Source organism: Gracilinanus agilis, chromosome 4 (assembly GCF_016433145.1).
Source record: "Gracilinanus agilis isolate LMUSP501 chromosome 4, AgileGrace, whole genome shotgun sequence".
NCBI lineage: Eukaryota > Metazoa > Chordata > Mammalia > Didelphimorphia > Didelphidae > Gracilinanus > Gracilinanus agilis.
In genome coordinates, this window is record NC_058133.1 from 369,416,418 (window position 1) to 369,438,408 (window position 21,991).

The 21,991-nt window shown below is 32.8% G+C and overlaps 1 protein-coding gene across 1 annotated transcript in view; it reads left to right on the forward strand.

The window, feature by feature from the left end:
- The first annotated feature begins 467 nt into the window (after positions 1 to 467).
- The window catches only part of RFX6 (regulatory factor X6), a 102,964-nt gene continuing 81,440 nt past the window's right edge, over positions 468 to 21,991 (forward strand). Inside the window, exons 1-4 of the mRNA XM_044675418.1 lie at positions 468 to 687; positions 1,031 to 1,190; positions 6,323 to 6,446; positions 9,234 to 9,295. Of these exons, the coding sequence (XP_044531353.1) occupies positions 468 to 687; positions 1,031 to 1,190; positions 6,323 to 6,446; positions 9,234 to 9,295 (566 nt within the window). The remainder of the gene's footprint in view (positions 688 to 1,030; positions 1,191 to 6,322; positions 6,447 to 9,233; positions 9,296 to 21,991) is intronic.

Consider the following 21,991-nt stretch of genomic DNA (forward strand, 5'->3'; position numbering starts at 1 on the left):
CCTGGATTGGGACTTTTGCATTAACAAAAAGTGTGTACACATCAGCTCCGGCATCCTTCCCCAGCCAGCTAAAGGAGTCCTGAAGTGATGTGTAGGTGTCTGCTTCCATTTCCTAGTACCATCCTGGGTGCAGGGCGCAGACCCTCAAAGTAGAAGCAGGACTGATTTCTAGGTAGCCAATCCGTACGCCTTTCCCTGGAGGACTAAGCTTGATTTTTTCATCTGGGACGTCTCCAGGCAGCTGCGTCCAGTCTTTAAACAAGATTCTTTTTTCCAGTTTCCCTGGCTGACTCCTTCAGGTCGGGTCACCAGTCTCCGTCTCCGAAGTCGCACCACCCCACCCCGCACCCAATCCTTCTCTCCACCCCGTTCTCCGCCCCCTTCGCTGCCCCCGCCCACGGACCCTGGGGTCCCTGCTTTGTGGTTGTCTGCATGGGCTCCCGCTGCACCTCTGGGGAGGAAGAACCATGCCCATGAAGAGGACGGCTAAGGTCTCTGAGCGCGAGGGCTCCTTCCTGCAGGGGCAGCCTTCCCCAAAAGTTTCTCCCGGGCTCCAAGAAGAGGGATGCTATGTAGAGCTGCTGGCCAAGGGCTTGCTCGCGTATCCGGAGGAAGGACAGTTGGTGAACTCCCGGGGCATCGGGGAGGAAGTAGAGGAGCCAGGGTTGTCCGTGGGAATCAAAGCAGGTGAGCGCCCTCAGACTTTCAGGGGATGTAGATTAGTCCTGACAGTAGAGACACACCTGGAGTTGTTCCAGCATAAACATGAGACCTATTTGCATATCATTGCAAATAGAGAATCAGATGCATTCGGCATGTTTTGTTTTGTTTTTTTTGATATCTATGCATGCATACATCTATATACTGCAGATGGAGGCTTTTAAAGGAGAGATGGGACTGTGGTTATTCAGTTATCACTGTCTGCAATGACTAGTCACTCCGGTTGAGGAAAATAGCCAGTCATGTCAGATAATTGCTGTAGTGAAGTGCTTGTCTTGATTTTTCAAAATGTACTTTCTTTTGCAATCAGAAATGCACCTCAGCCACGATCACCTTTCTTCCTCATCCGAAGAGGATGTGGATATCCAAGATAATAAAATCAAAGCACCTGAGCCACATCTGTCCCAGAAGAAAACCATCACCCAGATCATGAAAGATAAAAAGAAACAGACTCAGCTCACTCTACAGTGGTAAGGAGATTATAGAGTACAGGTATACCTTTATGCATCTGTACTACTCAAAAGTCCAGTGTCTTTCCTTTTCTTTTATCCTTTCTCCTCAAGAACATTTTAAAAGCACAATTTAAACAGAATAACTCTAGTTATTAAAAAAATAAACATTTATTTTTGGTACAGTAGAAGTAGGTAATAGTGCAAAATGATCTGCAATATAAATGAGAAAATTCACTTTTTTACTTTTGAATATAAGCTAGAATTTTTTTCTGCTTAATTATGTAAAGTTCGCTGAAAATCTTCAAGGGAGTTATAATTTTTAGGTGTTACTATAATTAACAAAACCCAGATTTTTTTCCTTTGCTTTTATCTTGTTTAATCTTGAAACATTTAATTGTTTAATTTAAAGTTACTAGGATATGCAATACATTGTAGATTTTAACTAGTATATATTCTGCTCCACTTATGACTGACTCATTTAAATACCAGGGTTACATTAATAGAGACTAATTCTAGTAATATTAATTGCATCCCTAGCATGAAAAATTATAGATGGCATGCGGGATTGAGAGTGAAAGTATTTCATATTGAAGTGGGAGGAAGGAAGGATTTTCACTGAAACAGAATGGACACGGTACAGTGCAAAGGGAACTGTATTGGGAATAAAGGACCTTGGTTAAAATCCAGGCTTTGCCATTTACTACCTGGATAACATTGGAGAAGCCAGGCAGGGTCTTTGGACTTCAGGTTCCTCATATGTGAAAATTAGGAGGTTGATCTAAATTATTTCTAAGGTCTTTTCTACCTTTAAGTCTAGGATTCCTTTTTGAAATTCTTCCTATTAAGTGAATGATGAAATATATTTAGGCAACTTCATCATAAATTCATTTAAATATAATAATTATAGATTACAAGTGAATAAGTATCAACTTTAAAACAGATCAGTACCATATTTTAGAGGAACATAGAAGTTCATAAAACTGAGAATAATCTAAAAAGGTCATAGTGTGACATACCTATGTTCTTCTTTTAGATGAGTCTAACTGAAAACTTCTTGAGCAAGCTTTTTTATTTTGCAGTGCCATCAAGAATCGATATTTAAATCATACACTAAACAAACATTTATGGTAAACATGCCTTAATGGTCTATATATGAGAGAAAAAGACTTTATTGCTTAGGGAAAATAGTATGTTTATCAAGATAAGACATTTTAAATAAATTGTAATTTAATTTTATTTTCACATTTACATACAATCAAAATCTGCAACTCGGTGACTCACAGGTTTGACTTCATCAAATAGAAATATTAAACATCTTGAGTTAACGTGTTAGATGCAAGAAACATACACTAGGTATATTTTGATGACAATATTTGAGGTATTAATATATTTATTGATTATATCTGTGCTAGCAAGTTGAAATATACAATTGAGCTAATAATCTGGAAAATTAAAACCATTTTTTAATTTGGGATGTTAAGCAAATATGGATAGGAAAAAAGTATTTTGCTTCCTTATGAATTCTTTACTTCACATAGAATGAAGAGATATCTTTAGTTGTTTCATAGCTATCTTTGCTTTAATTAAAAAAAATCTTTAAGAATTAAAAAAAATTGTTATCCGCACACTTAAATGATTATGAAGACAGAAATTATGCCTACAGCACAATAGCATATACAAATGACAAGAGAAAAATTCAGTGATCTACATGTTTGGCTTCCACAGTGCCAGGTATTCTAAAGATATATCTTCTTGGTATAATGATCCTTTTTAGCAAGGCAAATAAAATGTTTTGGGGGTTTGATTTTTTCCACCCTATTTCTCACCATAAGATTCCTGATAAAAGACATTTTTTTCATAAAAAAGAATTAAAAATACTTTTATTTTGAGAGATTTTAATAACTTGAAATAAATCATTAAACAGTTATTACAAAGCCTAGATTAGAAACATTGGTTTGTCATCTTGGCAAAAGAAATCTGATTGACTGCCTTTATTACTTTCATCCAAGTATTTTGCTATTATGTAATAGAAACAAACATTATTTTATTTTTCAAAACAGGCCCAAATGGTTTTCTAAAGGAAGAAAGGGTATTGAATGTCATAACTAAATTTTCATCCAAGTTAATACAAAATTTAGATCTGAGTTCTTGGGATATCACACCCAATTTTAGGCTGAATAATTCTACCAAAGCCCTACTTTTATAATATAGGTAATATTAAGTAGTTTAGGGAGGTAACATAGTACTGGAAAAACTGTTGATTTTGGAGTGGGAGACCTGGGTTCAAATCCTCACCCAATTATATGCAACCTTTGTAAGTTTAGGCAAGTCACTTAATATCTCCTTGTTTGACCTTAGTTTTTTCATCTATAAAGTGAAGTAATTGAATTAAATGATCTTTAGGTCCTCTGCAGCTAGCTCTAAATTCATGATTCTAGGTTCCTGTTTTAAGTGATTTTTTTAAGTGGAAATGGAAATAGAATCTTAGTGTTTTCTCAGAAAATTCTATGATTTACACCTACAGTTTTCCCCCAGAAGCCATCTAAGCCAGTTCTCTTTTGCAAATGAGGAAACTGAGACCTGGAGAGGTTGTCATACAGATAGTAAATTAGAGAGGTGAGATTAAAATCTGTCATCGTCTACTATGCTGCCCCTTGAATCTACATGTTCTTCATTTAAATGCTAATACTCAGATATAGCTGATGTAACTTCTGTTATCAAAATGTTTATTTGTAACTGTAGGAGTGAAGTTAAAATTTGGAGTCTTCTATAGGGCATTATTGACCTATAAAACAAGTTATTTAGAATAGAAAAATTTTAGGCATGCACAGCACTACTTCTAAGGAGAAGTCAGAATTGATCAATATCCTTCCAGAGTAGGAAGTCATAAGTTTATTTTGATTTAATTTGCAAATTAATTAATCATTTTCTATTCTATTATGTTTAAAATTGTGAAATACCTGTTTAATGGCTTAAAAAGAAAAGCAATAGATGCAAGTATTGGCCGTCCTTAAGTCAAGAAAATCTTTAGAGCTAGAATATATGAAGCTAGAACTGAAAGGGGACCTTAGAGGTCATGTAGTCCAACCCCTTCATTTTGCAGATGAAGAAATAAAGGTCCCCAAAGATAAAGTTACCCACTACACATTTAGCCAAGACACGGTTTGATTGTTGGTTACTATGACTTTGGAAAATGCCTCTCTTCAAAATAGTTATCTTCAAGTTCATAGCATATTCTTGAATCCTGATCAAAGGAATAGGTGATATCATGTTCTAAAAATAATGACTTTTACTACCTTAGGAAATGTAAATTGGAGTACTAGTTGTACTGGCTTCATTTCATTTCATTTCATTTCTTTAATTAAAAAAAATTTTAATAACAAATTTCCACATATATTTTTCCAAAGTTATATGATCCATATTATCTTCCTCCTTTCTTCCCTCCCCCTCCCAGAGCTGACAAGCAATTCAGTCTGTGTTATACATGTATTATCATGTGAAATGTATTTTCATATTATTTATTTTTGTAAGTGAATAATTTTATAGAACCCAAACCCCCAAACATATACCTAAATAAACAAGTGATAAATCATGTTTTCATCTGAATTTCTACTCTAAGCAGTTCTTTCTCTGGAGGAGGATAGCATTCTTTTTCAGAAATCCTCAGAATTAACCCGGATCATTGTACTTCAGTTAGTAGCAAAGTCTATCACATTTGATTGTTTAACAATATTGCTGTTACTGTGTGCAATGTTTTCCTGGTTCTGCTTATTTCACTCTGCAGAAGTTCACATAGGTCTTTCTAGCTCTTTCTGAAAACTTTGTTTCCTGGCATCATAGCTAAATGCCACAGTGGACAGAGTGTTGGACATTCAGTCAGGAAGATCTGATTTTAGATTCTTCTGCAAGTACCTCTTTTTCTGCTTCAGTTTCCTCATCTAAAAGAATAATAACAGCATCTCCTAAACAGGGTTGTCTTGAGGATCAGATTAAAAAATGCACGTGAAGCACTTTGTAATCTTAAAATAATACACAAATTATAATTATTACTTATCATGATTTTGTGGCAAATGAAATAATTCCTTTAAATTAGTTTATTATTTCTAGAAACTGTCTCTCCTGAACTGAGCAGCTTTCCAGAATGGCTTGATTAATTCACAGTTCCACCACAGGTGGAATAATGTTCCTGTCTTCCTTGAAGGCTTCTAACATTTGTCATTTTCCTATTTTATCTTCTTTTCCAATATGATATGTGTAGAGTGGAACCTAAAAATTACTTTAATTTGAATGCATATTTCTCTAATTATTAGTGATATGGAACTTTTAAATATAATTTTTGGCAGCTTGGATTTTTTCCACTAAAAAACTTCCTATTCCTTGGCAGCTGGGTAGCACAGTGAATAGAGCACTAAGCCTGGAGTTGTGAGGACCTGGGTTCAAATCTGGTCTCAGATACTTCCTAGCTGTGTGATGCTGGGGGAGTCACTTAACTCCAGTTGTCTAGCCTTTTCCTCTTCTGCCTTAGAACTTATACCTAATATCAATTTTAAGACAAAAGGTAAAGGTTAAAAAAAAAAAAAGAAAACTCCCTATTCATATCCTTTGACCATAGTCCCTAGATGAAGAAATTGAAGCAGAAAGGGGATAATTGACTTATAGCAGAATTTGTACTCAGATATATTTCATCCACTGTGGTACCTATCTGCCATAAAAAAGTGAGGACACTGCAGCAAGCACCCCAGTTTGCATTTCCCAAGGAAGTAAAAGTATCATTATTTTTTAGACCATAATATCATCTATGCATAGCTTTGATGAGGGTTGAAGAATATGCTAAGATAACTATTTTGAAGAAAGGCATTTTCCAGGGTCATAATGCCTGGTGACCATGGTGACTGGCTCTGCTGCTTACTAGTTATGTGTCCTTGGGCAGGTCACTTAACCTTTCAGGATGTCTGTTTGCTCATCTGTAAAATGAGGGAGTGGAATGGTTGAAAACAGAATTCTTCCAAGGGTCTCTGAATATTTTAAGCAAAACTGGAAGTAAACATTGGTTACGTGATCCTTTGAGCTAGCGTAGAAGAAAAAAAAAGAAAGGAGTAGGAAAAAAAGGATACAACTAAAAGTTTTTTCAACGTTGCTATTCTTTATAGGCTTGAAGAAAATTACATTGTATGTGAAGGTGTGTGCTTACCGCGATGTATCCTCTATGCACACTATTTAGATTTCTGCAGGAAAGAGAAGTTGGAACCTGCCTGTGCAGCCACTTTTGGAAAGGTAAGATACACAGACTGCCGATACTTCTGTATCTCAAATGTCATACATACTCGTGCCTATCTATGAAAATCTTAAAGCATTTCGTAAGCCTACATGAGGTCTTTTGGCTTGATCATCCGGAGTAGGTAATGCACTATTTCCATTTTGCAAACTGGAGTTGAAGCAGTAGAGGAGAGTGGAAGAAGCTCAGGTTGTAAAGCCAAAAGATATGGTTTTAAGTACTGTTTTTGATCCACATGATTGGCATAATCTTGGAGAAGTCACTTGAAGTAAGCTTTTGTTTTCTTATCTTGAACATGAGGGAGTTGGGCTAAAATGGAAATCCCATCCAATATTAAATTTATAACTGTACTCAAATGTTGGTGAACTGTTTAAGGCAACTTAAAAAGTAAATATGGACCCTCCCAAGTCTTTTCTCTTATCTTCTAGATAAATTTCTTTAAGTAAGACATATTGTTTCAAAGAGATTTGTTAAAATTCTCTTTATGGTTACTATGTCTATGACTATAAATCAAAGTGTAGAGTGGAAATAAAGACCTAAATTACTCAAACACAAAATCTTAAAACTCTATGGTTGTTGCAATTATTTAGAGATTTCAAATAATTTTTGAATTATTTAAATAAATTTAAAATTCAAATAAATTTAAATTTTAAATAAATTGAAAATATTAAATTAAATTAAAATATTATTAAATTAAATTATCTGGATGATCCCCTAATATTTTAATTCCGTTTCCTATATATGGCCTAACTCTAAAAACTCCTAAACTTATAAGCTTTCTATAAGATTTTGCTTGATATTCTTCCCTTTTTAGAATGATACTCTACCATATTTAAATTTGGTTATGAGTGGTGAAAACAAATATTATTTTGTTGCTGTGATTATTCAGTCTTTTTCATGTGTGTCTGGCTCTTTGTGACCTCATTTGAGATTTTCTTGGCAAAGATACTGGAGTGGTTAACTACTTCCTTCTCCAGTTCATTTTATAGGTGAGGAAACTAAGACAAACGGGGTTAAGTGAGTCACCAAGGGTCACACAATCAGTAAGAGTATCAGGTCAGATTTGAACTCAGGTCTTCCTGACTTTTGGCCCAGCACTATTAACTCTACTACCTCGTTGCCTCAATAGTATAACCCTGCTATTTCATTTTCATCTCTAGAATTAGAAAACAATGTAAATCTCCTGGGGAAAATTCATTTTCATTAGGTTTTTAATAATGTGTTTGTAGATGTGAAAAAATTTGACATCCTGAACAAGCTTTTAAAAATTGAGATCTCAAATTCTGTATCCCTTATAATTTGAAATCCAAATTTATATATGTAGAGTGTATGATTGTTCACTACATGTAGACTTTAGGTATTATGTATGTTAAAAAAATACAAAAATCAAAACTATACATTTTTTTGGGGGGTACATCTGCAAAAAACATCTGGTGGATATTCTGGTTATATCTATGATAGTTTCAGATAATAGAAAAAGTATTGAACTATGAATGGTAAGATGTAAAGTTTAGTCTTGGCTTTGTGATCTTTGGCAAGTTACCTAATCTCTTTGGAGTTTAGTTGCCTCATCGGTGGGCTAAATGTGATGATTTCTAAGGTTGTTTATAGACATAGTATTCTTCCTGCTAGGAAAGATAATTCTTTAATTTTTAAATAGCAATGGAAAAAAGTATTAAAAAAGAGAAAGATTTCTGTCTGATCATAAGATTTTTTAAAAATGGAAATGAACCTTAGAAATGATTTAGCCTAACCCTCTCATTTTACAGATGAAAAAAAAGAGTCCAAAGAAGTTATGATATGCCAAAAAAGTAATACAAGTAATAGCAGGATGGAAATACAGATCGTTGGGATCCAAGGACAGTGCCTTTTCTAATGTTTTTACAGGAAGCAATCATGGGAAAACAGGAAAGGAAGAGTAAAGCTGGGAGTAGCAGTAGTTCCTTGAAGTCTGGTATTTGGGAAGATTGGGATTGGGTCCATTCCAGCTGTATATGACTTCATTTGCAGAATGATGTTAAATAAAACACAAATCTTGCCAGGAAAAAAACCAAAGTAATGATTGTCACTTTGGCTGAAACAAAGGCTCAGAGACTATTGAGAACTTAAATGATTTATTCTGTCTCTTAAATAGTGGCAATGGCATGGGGATACATAAGTCTAAAAAGACATAACTCCCTATAGTAGTTATCTTTATAATCATTATGTACATGGTATTACTTTTTTCAAGAATAAATATTTACTCACCATTCAACATTTATTTTATTAAGGTAAATGCTATAGAGTGGCCACCAAAGAAGCCATATTTACTCTCAAAATAGGCATCTAGGTGATATAGTGAAGAAAGTACTGGTATTAAAGTCAAGGAGGCTTGAATTCAAATCTTACCTCTTTCTTTCCTCACCTTTAAAATAGAAATGATAAAGGGGCAGTTGGATGGCTCAGTGGATTGAGAGCCAGGTCTAGAGACGGGAGGTCCTAGGTTCAAATCTGGCCTCAGACACTTTCTAGTTAGGTGACCCTGGGCAAGTCACTTAACCCCATTGTCTAGCCTTTACCCCTCTTCTGCCTGTTCTCAGACAGAAAGTAAGGGTTTTAAATTAAAAAAAAAAAATAGAAATGACAATCATCATAATATCTATCTTATAGTCATAAAGCTCAGTTGACTAATTGAAAGAATCTCTATCTTATCAATCATTTATAGTTTTGCAAACCTTAAATGGCTATATAAATACTAGCTATTATTATTACATCATTACAATGAAAACAATCTACTTTCTCTTTAGACTATTCGTCAGAAATTTCCCCTTCTTACTACACGGCGACTTGGGACCAGAGGCCATTCAAAGTAAGTTAAACTGATGTATATAAATTTTGTACGTATCTAGGTATGTGGAAAAATATTCCAAATATTTTTTGCTGTTGTAAGGTGCAAATCAGCCAGAAAGAACTGTGTGGTTTCTTGTTGACAAGACCAGGTTTTATCTATCTTTAGAAAAATGGAAGAAGGACAAAAATAGATTTTGGAGAAATATTTCATTAAAATAAAAATGAAAAAAAAAAGAAAATTCATATGAATTTATATTCTTTTTAAAAAAACTAAAAAAATATGTTTTTGGTATTCTATTTATCAGTTCTTCCTTTGGAGGTAGACATTTACAAGTTATTCTTCAAATATTAATTCTGTAGCTATATATAATGTTTTCTTGGTTCTACTCATTTCACTCTTCAATATTTCATGTAGGTATTTCCAAGTTTTTCTAAAATGAGCATGCTTATTGTTTCTTATAGTGCAATAGTATTCCTTAAATCTATATTCTTTAAATTTCACCCACTTTTTAAATTATTTAAATGTTTCTGTAGAATGTAAGGTTCTTAGAGATATGAGCTGTTTTTTATTTTTTTCTTAGTATGTCTTCACACTTAGCACAATTCCTACCCACCATACCAGCATAGCTTCTTGTAGGTGATTAGAAATGATGGTTGAATTGAAATATTGTTGGTATATCAACAGTTGACAAAATTTCTACTAGAGGGGAAAAAGCTATAGTTGTGCTGAGCTTACTTTTAATATAAGTTCATTTTATATAATTTTAAATAGCACAGAAGTTATTTGCCTTTTTGAATAATCTTAAAGCACACATTGGAACAGTTTAGTAATAGATTTCCTAGATGAGACAACATTTGTCTTTCAAAGTATAGGGTCTTCTTCATGGAGTAGAGGCATCCAAAGGGCATTCTAAGACAAAGATTTGCAGAATTGTTCAAGATAGGGATGGGCTAATAAAAAAGTGGGCACTCTGCTCTCCATTTAAGAATTTTGTCTATTTTCTTTTCTGGGATTGGAATTTTCTTTTTCATAGAATAAACTCCTACATGCCCCCTTCTTTTCTCCTAAGTGGGAAAAATAAATCTTGTCCTTCTTTCTTATCTCTGAAAATGGTAAAAAGAACTTTCTTGGCCATGTCATTTTGGGAGAGAAGGAAAGCTCCCAAACAAGAACAACTCTGAAGAGTTTTTTTTTTTAATCACTCAAGTCTTATTACCAAATTTACTCCTGGATGACTGACTGACTGCTACTGGATTATGTTGGGATTAAAAAGAGAAGGTCTGGAGTTGGTTAGGCACTGGAAAGACAAACTCAGAGAGAGATTGTTCCTTGACTTTCACTATGTACAAGAGGATTGTGATCTGGAAGACTCATAGTTTCATTGAGCTCTCATGGGCAGGCACACATGCAAGTCAATTAGTCCTCAATGGAGCACTTGGGCTTAGAGATAAATCATTAACTTGGTCTATTGTGGCACAGTGAGCTGTTCACTATTTAGCCTTAAGTAGGTAACATGTCTTGATTTCAGGAAACCTGGCTATCTAAGTACTATAGCTTAGCCTGAGAATAAGGCATTTGTGATAACCTGGATTTCTTCTGCCTTGATAGCAGAGTAAATTTGACATTTACTGTGACATTATGAATCAGATCATTTTGACATTTTGATAATGTAAGGAAAAACAAATTTGCTGGGATATGAATTACTTTGATATATAGATTAAAGCTGAGTTTTTTAAAGGAGTGATACTATGAATTTGGTTATAATTTTACTAAAAATATTCTCAGTAAGACAGTTTTTCCCCCTCAACAACTTTAGTATTAGGGCTATTTTTGGATATAATTAATTTGAAAAAACAAAAACACTTTCTTGTTTTTCTAATTTCTGATCAGCTATATTAGAGAAAGAGAAACCTTTTTTGTTATTGATCTTATTGATTAATGTGCTTCAACACATTAACGTGACAATATTTTACAATGGAAAACTTAAGCCAAAGGTACCACCATTAGAAAGGTGAGGGAAATATATTAGGATATAATATTTTAGGACTAGGTAAAGAGAAGAAATATAAAGATGATGGAAAATGAAAATGAAAACTTGAACTTTATGCAGCTATCTGCAATAGAAGCATTTTCTTTTATTCACTAGACAAAAGATAGAGATAGGGTAAAAATCTTTATTTCAAAATAAAATTATAATTGAAAAAATGTTTTACATGAGTTGATACACCTTGTGCTTCTGTTGTTAAGGGGTTGAAAAGAATAGATTTGGTTCAAACAGACTATTTTATATAAGTATACATAAATATATAAACATGCCTTTCTTTCATTGTTTTGGTATATAACATATGCTTTAATACTCTGATGGATTTTTTGCCTCATTAGTGTGGATGCCACAATACTTTCATTGAATTGTTAAGCTTCACTCTTAACTCTAAATAATGAAAAGTTTGCAGCACCACAAGCCATCCATACATTCCCATTCAGTGTGATTTTTTTCCTATATCCTTCCCCACCATGGATCCTCCACAGATGGTGCACCAAAAGTGTGTGTGGGGTTCTGTCTCTACGTCTCTTACCATTGCTTATATACCACTCCAGGCCCAGTGAACTATCCCTGTGCAACAAAGAAAAGATTATTGATATAAAGTACAAAAGAGACAAGCAAAGGATTCAGATCTTGGAAAAGATGAAATAATGTTAAAGGAGAAAACCGAATTTGTCACAGGCGTCTCTGTTAATTTTTTAACGTGTAACATCTACGAATCCAGGATATGTTTAGTTGTCCCTTTAACATTTTGCCAATCCACAAAACCAAAGCAGATTATTTTCCAAGTAGGCCATGTAATCATTAAGTAAATGGAAAGTAGAGACAAGTGAAAGAGAACCTTGTAGGTCATGTTCATGATTTCTTGTGATGAGATCGGTATGAAAAGACAAAATCCTGAAAGCTAACTGAACCCCTGTGTTTCTTTTCTACTCAGTCTTTTAGATCAAACAACTGGGTAATCTACCCTAAGTTTAAGTTAATGGCATATTAAAACCAAGTCGGTGTGACAGCTGTACAATCAAGTGAAAAGGGAAAAATTTCAATGAAAGCATTTGTTTGGCATTACATATTAAAAAAAGAGAAATAAACAAATGGGTGCATTGTTATTATTATTGAATCCAGTGAAGGTTTTGGGTTTAGTTGTTTCATTAAATTCAGCCAGTTTGTGTGTAGACACAGCTTCACTCAACAAGTGGTATTACATTTAATACACTATTGATATAATTTGTAAAGACTGTTGCTGTAGCCTGAGAGAGAAAATTCATTCAGGGTGTAGCTTAACCACAAATGTGTATGTACACTCTTACTGTATGTGCACACTAAAATGATAGTTGCAGTTATTAAGATAGCAAATCTTTAAAAATCAGTTTAAACTGTTGTAAATTAAAAGGCTAGAAAAAATCATTGTAAAAACATTTAGGGAATTCATCTTTACAACCTTTATAACATGTCAGAAAATACAAAGGGATATTTTCTTTGAAAGGAGGTAATAACAAGAAAGAAAACACTGGTTTAAATTAGTTCTGAATAAATAAGAAAACATCAGCATGCAAGTTGAATTCACTATTGTCAATACTGGAAATTAACTTCTAGCCTCTGTCTTTGTATAATAACGTACCCCCCTCCCTAAATCTGTGCATTTAATAAGAAATAATTCAAAAAGACAGTCAGGAAATATATTGGCATCCATGTGGAGTCATTTATATATTACTTTAAAGTTTATAATTAATCAAGAAGGATTAATTTTCAGCTATAAGCTAACCATTGTGCTTTACAATATATTATGTAAATGTAAACATCCACTCAACAAACCATTATTAAGTGATTTCTATATGCAAAATAAATAAACTAGATACTGGGCATACAAAAGCAAATAAGAAACAACTCTTTCCCTCAGGGAGCTTGCATTCTACTGGAGAGGTATAACATAAGATGGGTCAGGAAGGGAATCATGGACCTGGTGACACCCAAATGAAGCCTTTAGAAAGAGATAAAATTTCTGAGAATAGTTGAAGAGGGAATGCATTCCAGATAAAGAGGGTGGCTTATATACAGAAATGGGAAATAAGATACAGAGTTTGTCTGAAATGTAGAGTGTAGGAATGGAAACAATGTGAAATCAGACTTGATATGTGGTTAGCAACCTTATTTTGAGGGCCAGGAAATTTGTTTTGTCCTGGAGGCAATAACTTCCACTTATCAAAAAAAGTTCATTTCTACTTTGTTGAAAATCCCCCAAATTATTAACTTAATGAAGATGACATGATTGTGACAAATATTATAGAATATAGAATAGGCAACAAAATATAAGATATGAGATAATGAATGCAAAGACTTATTTTATAGCATGATATAATTATCAAATTTAACAATAAATAACTTGATTCATTTTTGATTTTGAATTTTTCAATTCAATTAAAATTGTTTGTTGAGTACCTACTATGTAACAAATATTATGCTAGGGATGGTGGAACCTTAAAAAAAGATACTGTGCCTGCTCTAAGGCAACTTACAGTTTAGTGGATGGGAGATGTATACAATTCTAACTGGTTGAGGTAGCATTTCCATCTTGGTCAGGTATCAGATTTTAAAAATCCTAAATAGAGATGTTCAAATTCAGATATTTATTAGCATAAATATTTAAATATAATTTTGATCACTTTGCTCAGAGCAATATAGTTTTCACAAATAAAACTAATCTTCCATAAGTTTAAGTTTTCACCATTAGTAGAAACCTGTAGGATGATTTGAAGCACAAAAGAGCATTGGGTTTTGTAGTTAGAGGAACTGAGTTTGAATTCCTGTGACCTTGGGTAAGTTATTTAACCTCTTTGGTGCTGAGTAGTTTTCTAATCTATAATATAAGGGAGTTGGGCTAAATGACTTCTAAAATTTTTCCCATTTCTAAATCTATGATTCCTAAGGCAAATCTACCACCATTTTTGGTAGATATGATGACATAATGTTGGAAAAATGGATTCATGGACAAAAAAAAATGCATATGTAGTATGTGGCTCTTCCCCTAAATGTGAAAAAGAATATATTTGATATGTTTGTTTTTATAATTATTATTTTAAGATTGTAAGTGAATCAGGCATGAACCTATGATAACATGATCTCTGTTGGCCAATAAATCTTGGCCAAATAAAGACAGAATCTATCATTCGGATAAGATATCCTGATGGCAATTATTTAGAAATACTGCCTTCTGAACTGATGATAAAACATGGTATATCCCTACTGTCTTAAGGATAACTTACTCTCCAAAGATGAACACTTTGATCCAGTGATAGTAGTCTCCTGGCTATTCTATAAATAAGACACTCCATCTCTTGGCTTTGAGCATTTTCCTGGTTATACCTCTTGCCTGATGCTCTCCCTCCTCTGTTCCCATTACTGACCTCCTTAGTTGGCTTATTTTATATCACAACTCAAACCCTACCTTCTATAGGAAACCTTCTCCAACCCTTTTTAATTCCAGTGCCTGCCTTTCAAGATTATTTCCCTTTTCTTTTGTATATAGCTTGCTTTGTGTGTGTGTATTATAAAATAAAAATAAGTACATATTATATATATATGGATCATCTCCCCTATTATGATATAAGCTCTTTGATGTCAGGGACTTTCTGCCTCTTTTTTTGGACCTCCAGTGCTAAGTAGAATGCCTAGCACATAGTAGGTGTTTAATAAGTGTTTATTGATTGACTGAATGATTGTATGTGAAACCAACTTAGTAAATAATCTAAATGAATTCATTTTGATGTTCCCCCTTGGTTCTCATATTATTTTAGCTTCTATGGAAAAGGCACATACTTATTTTGTTCTACATAGCATTTTGTAATGATTATGATTGAGAGAGCCACAATGATAACAATTGATAACCCATCAAATTTTTTATTGATCCACCTAATATGTGTTAGACAGGAAGTAAGGATATAAGGAAGTCTAAAATGGGTTCTGTGACACAAAGGGGTTTGCAATCTTACTATTTTTAAAAATCTGAATTAATTCAATTCTAATAGCTCAGCAAAAATCCATTTAAATCTATGTAGCATGACAGGAGAGAGTTCATTACTTTTGATTTATTGATAATAATTTAGTTTAAGGCTATAACTTTCAGGGAATGTCTTAATCTGAGTCAGTAGAGGAATTTTCTCAATTGGAGTTCCCTATCTGTACCAATGAAATTACAGTTCCAGTTAGTATATCTGGTACATTGTCAGGTACATTTACCACTGCACATGGAGTCAGATTCTCTTCTCTGAGGGGATCTACATAGAGGATCACACCTGAAATGGATGTATTTTTTTTTTTTGACCAAAAGCCAACTCAGGGGTTTTGTACTAATAGCTCCCAGAAATAATAAAGGGGGACATAGAAATATAACTAACTGGAGATGGTACAGGGATCTCCCAAATGAAGCTAGATACTTCCAAATGCTTTGATTTTCTCCAGTGTGCTTATGGCTCTGCTTTTTGGTATTTATAAATTACAAATTATTTTGGGGAAGAAAATTTTTATCCTATCTGTTCTACATATGGATATATCAGCATGACCTTTAACTTATAAACTATGAAAGGAAGGAACCTGACCTGTGAAAGGTAGATTTTTTTTTGTTGTTAAGCCATTAGCACAGATAAATTTATGACTGGTAAATGCTTTTAAAAATGAATCAACATTTTAAAAAGTATTTATCAGTTTCTCTGAGCTCCAGAGTCAAATACAAAATCTTTTTGACTTTCAAAATTCTTTTTTTAAACCCTTACCTTTCATCTTAGAATCAATCTATGTATTGGTTTTAAGGCAGAAGAGCAGCAAGGGCTAGGCAATGAGGGCTAAGTGACTTGCCCAGGGTCACACAGCTAAGAAGTATGTGCAAAATTCCTCATAGTCTAGTCCTTCTTACCTCTCTCATCTTCTTACACCTCACTTTCTATAATGTACACTTTAAAAAAAATCCTTATCTTCTCTCTTAATATCAGTTCCAAGACAGAAGAGCAGCAGAAGCTAAGCAATTGGGGTTGTGACTTAGCCAGGTCACATAACTAGAAAGTGTCTGAATCCATATTTGAACTCAGGTCTTCTGACTGCAGGTCTGGCACTTTATCCCCTTGTGTTACCTAGCTGCCCTTTCCCACCATATACTCTTCAATCTGGGGACACTGGCTTTCTGGCTATTTCACAAAAAAGATACTCTATCTTTCAAGTTGAGTTATTTTTTGGTTGTCTCCATTTCTGGAACACTCTTCAACTCCATCTACTGGCTTCTTTGGCTGCCTTTAAGTCCCAATTAAGATCCCATTCTATACAGGAAGTCTCTCCTAACCCCTCTGAATTATTTCCTGTTAATCTTAAATATAGTTTGTTAGTATATATATTTATATGTGTGTTTGTTTGTTTTCTGCCCCAATAGATTGTGAACTCTTCGAGAAAAGGGACTGTCTTTTTTCCTCCTTTTATATCCTCAAAGCTTAGTACAGTGCCTGCTTGGCACATAGCAGATACTTAATAAATGTTTATTGATTGATTAGATCATATATTTAGAGTCAGAAGGGATCTTAAGAGTCATCTAGTCCGCCCTAGGCATTTAGTTAATGAGTTTCAGATAACTTAAGTATTTTCCTCTCCCACACTACACAACTAATATAACGATAATATAATAATAAAAAATAAATGGTGGATTTTCCTCAGTTCTATAACCTAAAAGTATTCTATCTCTATTCAAATTTTCTTAGGTTACATTGTCTGGATCTATTGTTTATCACCCCCATTTCCCCAACTATACACATATATGTATATATTATATCTCTACTGTATCATTCCATCTTTACTTCTCAAAAACAGAATGGTCAAGGATTCTAATATTTCTATCTTTATATCAGATTTCCTAGGAAAGTGCCTTACACATATTAGATATTTCATAAGTGATTGTTGAGTTGAATTAAATTGAATTGGCAAAACCCCAAGAAAAATGCAGGTATATCTCTATTCTTTGATCTATGTCTCAAAAATACTCTAGTCAGCAAAATTTGGATCCATCCTATATATTATAGAGAGACAATAGACTAATTGATGGTTTTAATTTCTTTTAATCTTGATTAGGCAAGACCTAACTTTCTGACACTATGGATAAATGCTATTATCTTATTTATTAGCAGTGATTTAGTGGGTTAATAAAACTGATATGGCAGCTGGCCTTATCATAACAAGTTATTGCAAGTCCCTCGAACAGCTTAATCCCATCATTTCCTTATCAGTTATCATTTGTATAATGTAAACAAAAATCAGGGCCACTAACTCTGTGTGAACATATGTTACAGGAAACCCATGTAATGATTAGAAAGGAAAAGAAATATTGTGGCACTTCCAAATTCATGAGAAAATGAAAAAAAGGTTTTCAGACAAGTAAAATTTTTTTAGTAAATTAGAGCAAAATTTAGGTTCAATATCTTCTTTCATTTCTCTTTAAAAGTTCCTTGAATTAAAAAAAAAGCAACTTCAAAAATTAAAAAAAAATGCATCTATTTACAATCTTTTTGTTATTCTTTATTACCTACTTTGTGCACATACAAAGTTGTCTATTCTTTGTGAAGAAATGGGGGCTCCTTTTGTTTAAAGAGGTATCAGTATTGTGGGGGAAAGTGCTAGTTTGGACTACAGGAGATAAGGAAGTTTATTTCTTGCTTTAGTCAGAACCTTGGACAGGTCCTTTTATAACCCTGGAGTCTTAGTTTCCCTTTTCTGAAAAAAAAAAAAAAAGATATTAGATATTTTCTAAGCTTACCATCCTGCTCTAACATTGTGACTGTATGGCTAATGATTTAGACAATCTAAATTAACTGTCCTAATTTATCCAATCTCAGTCAGATAATCTTTTAGAATCCAGTTGCCTCTGGTTAATCCCAAGATTGTAGACACATTTATCGTCTCTCTTTTTAAAAACAAGAGCTGGCAATACAGGATGAAAACATTATCAGACATGATAACATCTACCTAGAAAAGCTTAAATTATACATGCAAAATATAGCACTCGTCTGGAGTAATGAACTAGAGAAGAAATGTATTGGTTATCTAGTAGCAAGACAAATCCTACTTCCGGTTTTGATAAGCACCAACTCATTAACTGAAAATCAATTTGGCATTTTATTAGCGTGCAATAAATAATAATTATTATGGAATCATCTTTCCATATTACGTGTAGCTCTTGTAAGAAGAGATAATTTTTTTTTTCTAGACTACTCCAGAGCTTCAAAGACTCTGAAATCTCATTGATGTATAGTATTCCTCCAAAGGAGCAGATCTCAACCCATCTATACCTTTTCCTCAACAGCAATTCTGCTCTTTTTTTCCCCCATAGATCCTCTATAGAGGATCAGCACAACATCTTGGTGACCAATTACGCTTTTATTTATTTATTCATTTATTATTTTTAAACCCTTACCGTCTGTCTAAGAATCAATACTGTATGCATTGATTCTAAGATAGAAGAGTGGTAAGGGCTAGGCAATGGGGTTAAGTGACTTGCCCAGGGTCACATAGTTAGGAAGTATCTGAGGCTAGATTTGAACCAGGGACCTCCCATCTCTGGGCCTGACTCTCAGTCTACTGAGCCACCAGCTGTACCCTCCCAAATTTACACTTTTTCTTTTTCCCAGAAGGAATATGATTGAAAAAAACTAAATTTATGTCCATGACCTTGGGCAAGTTGCTTAACTTTTCTGAGCTCCAGTTTTCTCTTCTGGAAAATGGAGATAATAGATATTAGAATTATAAGGATCCTTGAAGATCAGTTCAATCAACCACTTCATTTTAAAGTGTGGAAATAGAGACTCAAATAGGTCAAATGTGTTGTTTACAAGTGGCACAGATAAGATTTGAACTCAGATCCTTCAAAGTCCAAAGCCAGCATGATTTCTACTATATATCACACTGCTTCTCATTAGTTGTAGGGTGTTTTGCTGACCATGTTATGTTGATATACTACATTTTATAACTACAACTAAGAATTATATTTGTATAATAGGAGGGAATTTTTAGGGTCTCTTCTTTTGCTATTATTGTGAAATATTTATGTAATGTTTGAATTAATTTTTCTTCAAATGTTTGTTATAATTCACATGTCATTCCATCTGGTCCTGGAGTTTTTTTCTTCAAAAGTTCATTTATGGCTTATTCAGTTTCTTCCTCTGAAATAGGATTGTTTTAATTCTCTATTGTTTTGTCAATTTGGGTATTTTGTATTTTTGTAAATGCTTTTTTCATTTAAGTTGTCAGTTTTATTGGCATATAATTGGGAAAAATAATTTCCAATATCATTCTATTTCTTATTTGTTGTGAATTTTTTTCATTTTTCATTTTGAATTTTTATTTTAATTTTTTAACCAAATTAATGATTTAATCTATTTTATTTTTTGGGAAAGTTCTTTGTTTTATTTATTAAGTGTTTTTGTTTTGAATTTTGTTAATTGCTTTAAAATTTTTAGGACATCTTTTATATTTAATTGGGCTTCTACATAATTACTTTCATGACAAAGATATGGCATTGTTATGTCAACCAGAGAGAATCAAAACAAAAAAAGAAAATTATTGACCAATATCCACAATGAATATAGATGTAAATTTTTTTATTAAAACAATAGCAAAGTAGATAAAACAATATCGCAAAGAGATTATACACAATGACTAAGTTGGAGTTATACTCTGAATGCAAGATTTACTTAATATAAGGAAAACTATAAACTTAATAAACCATAGTAATAAAAGATGAATAAAAATATTGATTATATCAATAGTTGCAGAAAAAATCTTTCAACAAACTACAATGTCTACTTCTGTTAAAAAAAAAACACTAGAAAACAGTAACAAATTGATCTTTCTTTAGTTTGATAAATCATTTTTTTCTAAAATAGAGAGCTACCATTATATATAATAGAAGCCTTTCCAATAAATTCAGGGGTTAAACAAGGATGCCTATTATTGCCACTTCTATTTGACAATGTTAGAAATACACATGACAATAAGTTAAGAAAAGGAAATTGAGGGAATAACCATAAGTAAAGAAAAAATAAAAACGCCACTTTTTTCTAGATGTAAGGATGACATACTTAAAGGATTCTGGAGTCAACTAAAAATTACATGAAATTAATAACTTCAGCAAATTTGTAAGATATCAACTAAATCAACACAAATCATTAGCATTTCTATATAATACCAATAACACCTAGAAAGAGATAGAGAAGTTCCATTTAAAATTTTAAGTATAGAATGCATTAAATACTTGTGGGTCTACTTTCCAAGATACACAAAAGAACTATAAGAATATAACTACAAACAAAATAAAAATGGACATAAATGATAGAAATGCTTTGGGTAGAAAAAGTCAGCATAATAAAAATAACAGTAGTACCCAAGTTAATTTACTTATTCAATGCTATACAAAGCTAACAAAGAAATATTTTATGGAACTAAAAAAATAAAAAAAATCATGTGGAAAGGAAAGAAAATCAATAATATCAAGCAAAGTAATGTTGAAACGAGGAGGCGGCTTAGTGATAGAAAACCAGGTATGGATATGGAAGGTCTTGGATTTATATCAGGTCTCAAATACTTCCCAGTTGTCCCACTTGTACAAGTAACTTAACCCTAGTCTACCTCTTCCCATTCTTCTGCCTTGGAACCAAAACTTAATGATTCTAAGACAGACGATAAGGTGCTTTTTAAAAAAAGAGAAATAATGTAAAGAAATGAGAATGAAGGGAAGTAGTGAGTGACAGATCTCAAACTACATTGCAAAGCTTTAATTATTGAAATAATTTCAAAAAATAGTAAAAATAGTGGAACAGATTTCATATACAACACAACAGAAGATGTATTTAATATTCATTAAACAAAAAACCCAACTACTGTATAAGGATTCACTCCTAAACAAAAATTTCTGGGAAAATTAGATGGTAGTATGGAAGAAATTAGATTTAAACCAATGTCTCATACCTTAAACAAAGATAAGCTTCAAATGAGTAGATGATCAAGTTATAAAAGGTTACAATATAAACAAATGGCTATTTGTGATTTCAGAGGACCAATGGTGAAACATGTTATTCATGACACAGAGGTGATGGAATTATGGTATAGAATGAAAGACATACACATCTATCTCTCTATGTACTTATCCATGTATCTATCTATGTATCGATCTAGCTATCTATCCACTATACTATATACATACTATATATAATAAATATGTATAATCAAGGAAAATGAATTCTCTCACTGGCTACATACACATACATCCATATACATAGATCTACATCAATAAAAGTGTAGATCTATATAGCCATTGAGAGAATTCATTTTTCTTTACATATTTATTATAAGAATTTGTTTTTTATATATACATATATAACAAATTCTATAATAAATATATATATGTTTATCATTGATATGAGGATAGGAAAGAGGGAAAATAGATTTCTGTAATTTTTTAAAAAGAGAGTTTGAAAAGTTACAAATTTGAAATATGACATGCACTTTCAGATGATGTCACTGTATTATTAATCTTATTTAAGTGTTTTACTTTGTTATAAAAGACTTTTTCATGAATTGAGAGTAAATGGTAAGGTTTTTAATATTATAACAAAACTCATTGATAAAACTTTTAATTAAAACCC